Below are 7,500 nucleotides of genomic sequence, written 5' to 3'. Positions count from 1 at the left end.
TGTGTGTGTGTGTGTGTGTGTGTGTGTGTGTGTGTGTGTGTGTGTGTGTGTGTGTGTGTGTGTGTGTGTGTGTGTGTGTGTGTGTGTGTGTCTGTGTGTCTGTGTGTGTCTGTGTGTGTGTCTGTGTGTGTGGCAGCGCTGCTTCTTCCCACAGATAATAACTTCTTTCTCCTGCCACTGAATCAAGTCGTTTGCGTTCAGGAAATAGAAAGAGAAGGTTTGAATCTGAGGAAGTTCCACGTGTAGCTTTGGTTAAACGCTGTCATTTTGTCAAACAGGACACAAATTGTCCTCGGAAATTACTGCAGTAATTTGAATTTTTGCTTTCATTTCATAAGAGCAGGTTATTACTCTTTTCATCCCGTTTCACTGTGTGTTGAATATGCAGAGGACGAGTCAGGATCCACTGTCTGACTGACACTTCTGTTATTTGTTCACTGTGGGATGGACCCAGACACATTTTCATACTTTCATACCCTGCTGTCAAAAGTACATTTGCTGAAATGATGTTTTACTCTTTTCCCTTCTTCTTTCTTTCCCTCTTCCTTCTCTCTGGATTTATTCCTTCCTGTTTTCCTTCATGACACGTTTGGCTCCAGGTGAAAGTGAAAACATCAAATGTCAAACCCTTGACTTCACTTGAATTTTAAAAACAAGTGATATATATCAGATCGAGCTTTGACTTGTGGTTTATGGGTCTTTTAATACACATTTTTGTTTTTTCTTCATCTCATCTGAAGTGAACTTTGAGGAGCATTTAGCAGCTGAAGAGTCAGATGTTTCCCTCGGGAGGTGGTGGAGAACAAACTCAGAGCTAAAAGAGCTAAATGGAAATAGGCAGCTTTTTGGATCAGAAACAGAAAGTGTTGCTGCAGGTTTAAGTTAAAATCTAAATATGTGGAGCAGAAAAACTCTCTTCTTCTTGTTGTTTCTTGATCCTGATTGGTGTTTGTCGTCCTGAAGGACCCAGAGCTTCCTAACGTGGTCCCAGAGAGTCCGGTGGAGCAGATGGTGGAGTTCAGCATCGACCTGGTGGACCCGGGGTACAGAGAACTGCTGGACGACCCAGACTCACCTCAGTACATCGACCTGGCTCATCACCTGCAGGACCAGGTGGGACGGGATTTTCAATCTGTGGACATGTGGCGTTTCATCTCAAATCGTCATATTAATTCTGATGATTCTGACGGGTTTAGTTTGTGTTGGTTTGAAACATGGAGCTGATTCCTGCATTGACGGCTGGCTAGTGTTAGCCACGTGGCTAGTGTTAGCCACGTGGCTAGTGTTAGCCACGTGGCTAGTGTTAGCCACGTGGCTAGTGTTAGCCACGTGGCTACATGGTCACTGGGTTTTCAGTCTCGATTCAGTTGTAGACATGATTTATTTCCACCGGAGGCACCAACACCTGCAGTGGTTCGGTTATAAAAACAATATAAAGACAGATAAACGTAACCAGACAGCATCTGGATTTAACTGAATTTTTTAACTGCTCCTCCTGCTCCTCCTGCTCCTTGTCCTCCTCCTGCTCCTCCCCCCCGCCGCGACGCTCTCCATGCCGGTGACTCTGGCTCGTGCCGAACGTAAATAGGTTCACAGCACGAGGCCGTAAGGTCTCAGCCACGAGGCAGAGGAATAAAGGGATCAGCTGCCCTCCTCCCTCCCTGCCAGCACATGTGTTGGTCCCGAGTCGTGAGGAGGAACTCCACATGTTCACTGCTCATTGTGCGACTCTGGGAAGAGCTTCAGAATCATTTAGTGGCTGCACGCGAATCCCCGCAGGACCTGAAGCAGCCTTTAAAGACGATTATGTCATAAGAGCGAGCAGGTGCTTCAAAGATACGTGTCACTGAGTTAACATTCATGCGTCTGTGATAGTGATGCACTGGCCTCCTGCTCGTAACCAGCTCACGTGTTCGTGCGTCTCGGTGAACCTTGTGTTTCTCTTCCAGATGCAGCATGTTTTTGACAAACTTCCAGGATTCAAAGGAATCCACGTGCTGGGGATCAGGTGAGAAACGATGATCTGAAGTAAAGAGGCTGGAATCACATGTGACCACTGAGTCTTGATCATGTCATTAAATTCAGATGGAGCAGATTGTTTGGCTGCTGGTTGTTGGAATAATAACCTCATGGCCAGTCCACGCTGCGCCACCTTCAGGTTTCAGGTTGAACTGCAGTAACGGACGTGAGATTAAAACTGAGGATTTTCCCTCAGTGTCTCTGACAGAAGTCATTTGCAGAGGAAACATGGCGGCTGGTCGCTGCCATCACTCACAGATCACAGATCAGCTTCATAAATGAACTTCATCCTCTTTAGATACAGACGGATGGATGAAGGGAGGAGACGCTTCCGTTGACTTGAAGTCTGGTGAATTTAAAACAGTTGTTTGACTTTACTGGTGAAACTCAAAGGTCCTGATTGTCTCTAGGCCCTAAACGAGCTGTTGGACGAACCTGGTTCAGTGAATCTCTGCACATGAGTCACACACACACACACACACACACACACACACTTGTCGTGTGCTCACTGTTTCCCTGGTTACAGAATCTGTTGGAAACATTATCTTCCACTGCTTAAAGAAAACTGTGTTGAAAATCAAATAAGTGACATAAATAAATCTTAAATTGACATTTCTCTTTTGAAAAGGACAAAATATGAAGAAGTGAACGGCTCCAGTTAAACTGGAGTGATGTTGACAGGACTGAGGATGAGTCTGGAACAAAGTGTGTTATCATGAGAACTTGATTTAGACTCGTTTCCTTCTGCCGTCATCTAAATGAACAGCAGCACATAAACATACTAATAACTGTTTTCTAGAGCATCATGTGTGTTGTTGTGTGTAGAATTTAAAGTGTCATCTCACTGCTGATCTCACTGACCTGCACCTCCTCTTCTTTATTTCCTTCTCCTCTCTGGCAGCGAGACCCAGGACACTGACGGGTAAGTGACAGAGAAACATTCCCCTGTAGTTTCCGTCACCTCGTGTGTTTGTGCAGGTTATTTCACCCACAACTGGAAATAGAAATGTGGAAGGACACGAGGAAACTGCTGAGAGCAGAACTGTTTAAGGTCAACATGAGGCCGTGGAGCTGTTGTTCGTTAGAGTGCAGGTTCCTCTCGTTATCAGAGACTCAGGTGAGGAGTGGAACAGGAAGACTTGTGGATAGCTGCTCCCCTCCCCCGCTCATATGCCCCCCCGTGTCTGGTGCTGTCACGGCCAATAACACGGAGGAGAGGCCTCAGCAGGAGCTCGTCCTCCAATCTGATGAAGGCTCCTCGACTCCTCCTGCGTCTGTCTGCTCGACTCCACAAACAGAAACTGCCTCAGTTTGATTCTGTTCTAACTTAAGACGGAGAAATCAACAACTTGTTTATTGTTCCTCAAAGTGAAGTAAAACGGTAGTTTCTCCACAGTTTCATGTTTTCACGCTGGCGACACCCAGTGGTCGGAGGCGATATGCTTTTCGGGGTTGTCCGTCAGTCCGTCATGTTGTCATTGTGAACACGATATCTCACGTTCGCTTTGAGGGAATTTCTTTAAATGTGGTGCAAACTTTCAGGTGGAATCACGGATGAATTTATCAGAATTTGATGCCAAAAGTCAAAGGTCAAGGTCATTTTTTGAGATATATCAGGAAGACCTCGAGGAAAGATGGTCTCAGAGATGAACTGGTGAAGGTCAAAGTTCAAGTTGAGTCTGGAAAAAATTGTTTCTAGACTGAAACTGCAGGGTGGTAGTTGTATTCCTGACTTAGCTCAGCGGCAGAATGGTGGATCATGGTGGGCGGTGCTGGGGGCGGGGACTGTACACTTGTGACATCACAACCTCCCAGGAGGCCTCACGGCTCGTTTCAGAATAAAAGCTGTTTGCATTTCTCTGATACTTTGGTCATATTTATAAAGTTTATTATCAAAAGAGACTTGGAAATCTCTTTTCTACAACACAGGACCTTTAAGTGGACAGAATCCAGGAGGAGGACGCAGTGGGGGGGGTGTTGTGAAACCTGACAAAGAGGAAGGGAAACATGTGACGCTGCTTTATACATCAGATAAGAGGCAGGAGGTCTTTGTACTGTTGGCAAAGAGAAGACAACAGCAGGAGAATAAAGCTGTTTTGCTTGTATTCACGGCGGCTGATCTTTAATGTGTGGGCTGCACCCCCGTGCCTCCACTGACTTCATCAGAGCAGGAATAGAAACAGAGTCAAGCTCAACTTAGATGCTCGGATTAGACGCCAGGTGAGGACACGGCTGTGAAGACGCATTGGACCAGTTTACAACAGCACTCTGAGGAAAGTCATGGAGACGCCACGTGAAGAAAACCACCTATAGAGAGAACGTGTGTTTACATGCACACGACAAAATCAGGTTCACTTCAGACAAACGGCTGAAACCTGATGAAGAAGAGCTTTTGTGTTTCTGACGTCAGTAAAAACACAAAAACAAGACATTTCACGTCCTCTTGTGCTCAGACAGAGAATCAGCTTCTCTCTTGATGACAGTTGTTCTGTAGAATATCGACGACGTCCTTTTGCATTCTCATTCATTCTTGCCTGGCATTTTGAAAAGTGCGACTTCTCTCTGCAGCACCACACGTCCATTGATTATCTTTGTCTGTCTGCAGCGAGTCAGTGACCCAGAAATCCAGAGTTACATCAACATTTGAGTTTGAGGAACCAGAGCTTTTTCCTGCAGAAGGTTGATACACACGAGTTGATCAGTCAGAGTTAGAGTGAACGGTCACATCTTGTTTTTCAGGCCTGGAGGAATCTCCGTGCACTACTCTCTCCTCTTTGAGGTCAATTCTCTTAAAATCAACTCGGAGAATTCAGAGACGGCGTCCGGCGAACCGGAGTCCGCCGCCGCCTCCGGCCTCAGGGAGCTGGTGACCAGGGCGTTACGGGAGGAGGCGTCGCTGCCGATCGACCTGGACTCGCTCAACTTCCAACCAGGTGACGTCCGATACTTTCATTCTTCATGTTCTAACTCTTAGAAGTCTCAAGTATAAACAGACGTGGTGACACTTTGTTTCTTTTGACAGAGGTGATTCACCTTCCAGCTCTGACCTCCACCTCCTCAGTAGAAGTAGTGGACGAGGTGAGATCATTATTATTATCGCTGCTGCACATGGATTCAGAAATGAAGGATGTTTGATACTGAAATTGTCTAAATTAAAACTCAAGCAAATAATTATTCATTAATTCAAATTGTATTATTTTATCCTTGTCTGTAGAAAGATTTTACTTATAAAAGTTGTGTATTAATTAAAAGTAATTGGAACCAATAGTATAATAGGTTCGATAGATAGATATATTTTCTTGAAACCTTCATAAGAATTAATAGTTTAAAAGCGTTTTTTTCAAGGAACTCAAAAGAAGTTCCTCTAAAATCCATCTCTCTCTCCACAGTCCAGCGAGCCGGACTCACACAACGAGTTTGAGGTCCTCACCGACGAGCCGGAGGTGGATAAACCTCGTCTGGTGGTTCCTCTCACTCCCATGGAGAAGGAGAACGCCCTCGTGACCCTGCTGGACCCCACGGCTGTTCCAGAGAGCAGCCATCCTCCCCCCGCCTCAGAGGAAGTTACCCATGAGCCTGAGGAGATTAATGTGAGTGAGCCTGAGCCATCGAGTGAAGACGGGAAGGAAGAAGAATTGCTGATCATTACACATGAGATTGAAACCATTCATCACGATGAAACCGGCGAACTGGTGAGAGACTTCATCGCGACCCCGACGGACGCTGCATATATCCGCCTGTCTCCCAACCTGATATCAGAGGAAGACCTGATTCCTGTGGACAGCGACGATCCTCAGTTTACCCCGACTACACAGTTTCTACTGACCACAGCTCCGGGTGGAGAGGAGCCGTCTGACCCGGGTCTGCCTGTCACGACACTCTCAGCCATCACAGGCCAGACGCCCACTGAGAGCACAGGGAATCTCCAGGAGGTCGAAGAAGAAAACAATCTTCCAGATGAGGAGGAGGTTGACCTGAGTGTCCATGAAACTGAGGAAGAACCAGAGGAAGCATTAGGAGGCGAAATTTACGAGGTTTTGCAGCCGAATCCTGAAGAAGCTGAGGTCTCCGAACCAGACGGAGAGAAATTAGAAGTTTTAGAAACAAACGTAGAAGTTTCTGAGGCAGAGGGAGAGTCTGTGGTGGAAACTCAAGAGGAGCCAGAAGAACCTGAGGTTCCAGGGATGGAGGAAGAGGAACTCGAAACAGGAGTTGAAGTTTTACAAACAAATGAGGACGTAGCCGAAGTTGCAGAAGTTGAGGTGTCCACTACCGAGGAAGAACATCCAGAACCAGTCGAAAATCCAGGAGGGGATGTAGATGAAACAATTTCAGAACCAGAAGAGGTTCAAGTTCTCGAGGAAACCGTACCTGAGGTTCCTGAGGAAACAGAAACAGAAGTTCCAGAGGAAACAGTACCTGAAGTTCCTGAGGAAATAGTACCTGAGGTTCCTGAGGAAACAGTACTAGAAGTTCCTGAGGAAATAGAAACAGAAGTTCCAGAGGAAACAGTACCTGAAGTTCCTGAGGAAATAGAACCTGAGGTTCCTGAGGAAACAGTACTAGAAGTTCCTGAGGAAATAGAACCTGAAGTTCCAGAGGAAACAGTACCTGAAGTTCCTGAGGAAATAGAACCTGAGGTTCCTGAGGAAACAGTACTAGAAGTTCCTGAGGAAATAGAACCTGAAGTTCCTGAGGAAACAGTAATAGAAGTTCCTGAGGAAATAGAACCTGAGGTTCCTGAGGAAACAGTACTAGAAGTTCCTGAGGAAACACTACCTGAAGTTTTTGAGGAAACTGTACCTGAGGTTCCTGAAGATAGTAAATGAAGTTCCAGAGGAAATAGAACCTGAAGTTCCTGAGGAAACTGTACTAGAAGTCCCAGAGGAAACTGTACCTGACGTTCCAGAGGAAATTGTACCTGAGGTTCCTGAGGAAATTGTACCTGAGGTTCCTGAGGAAATTGTACCTGAGGTTCCTGAGGAAATTGTACATGAAGTTCCTGAGGAAATTGTACTAGAGGTTCCTGAGGAAACACTACCTGAAGTTATTGAGGAAACTGTACCTGAGGTTCCTGAAGATATTGTACATGAAGTTCCAGAGGAAACTGTACCTGAAGTTCCAGAGGAAATTGTACATGAAGTTCCTGAGGAAATTGTACATGAAGTTCCAGAGGAAACTGTACCTGAAGTTCCTGAGGAAATTGTACCTGAAGTTCCAGAGGAAATTGTACATGAAGTTCCTGAGGAAATTGTACATGAAGTTCCAGAGGAAACTGTACCTGAAGTTCCTGAGGAAACAGCTTCAGAGCCACAACTTCCTGAAGAGGTTGTAGAAGAGGCCGAATCAGAGGACGGCACGGTCGATATTTTACCGCCAGTTGAAGACCTTCCTGTGGATTCAGATTCAGAATCAAAGGACTTGGTAGAAGAAGTCCCAGAAGCAGAAGAGGAGGCTGTTGACGTCCAGGAACCGAATCCA

General features: G+C 45.9%; 1 protein-coding gene across 1 annotated transcript in view; it reads left to right on the top strand.

Moving 5' to 3' along the window:
- The window catches only part of LOC118099871 (interphotoreceptor matrix proteoglycan 2), a 23,808-nt gene that overhangs the window by 7,397 nt on the left and 8,911 nt on the right, over positions 1 to 7,500 (top strand). Inside the window, exons 7-13 of the mRNA XM_047338208.1 lie at positions 964 to 1,113; positions 1,950 to 2,008; positions 2,921 to 2,941; positions 4,759 to 4,952; positions 5,042 to 5,097; positions 5,409 to 6,840; positions 6,875 to 7,500. The exon at positions 6,875 to 7,500 is cut by the window's right edge and continues 376 nt beyond it. Of these exons, the coding sequence (XP_047194164.1) occupies positions 964 to 1,113; positions 1,950 to 2,008; positions 2,921 to 2,941; positions 4,759 to 4,952; positions 5,042 to 5,097; positions 5,409 to 6,840; positions 6,875 to 7,500 (2,538 nt within the window). The remainder of the gene's footprint in view (positions 1 to 963; positions 1,114 to 1,949; positions 2,009 to 2,920; positions 2,942 to 4,758; positions 4,953 to 5,041; positions 5,098 to 5,408; positions 6,841 to 6,874) is intronic.

This window comes from Hippoglossus stenolepis, chromosome 20 (genome assembly GCF_022539355.2).
Source record: "Hippoglossus stenolepis isolate QCI-W04-F060 chromosome 20, HSTE1.2, whole genome shotgun sequence".
In the NCBI taxonomy this organism is placed as follows: domain Eukaryota; kingdom Metazoa; phylum Chordata; class Actinopteri; order Pleuronectiformes; family Pleuronectidae; genus Hippoglossus; species Hippoglossus stenolepis.
Note: the sequence above shows the minus strand (reverse complement) of the source record. Positions and strands in the feature narration are given on the sequence as shown.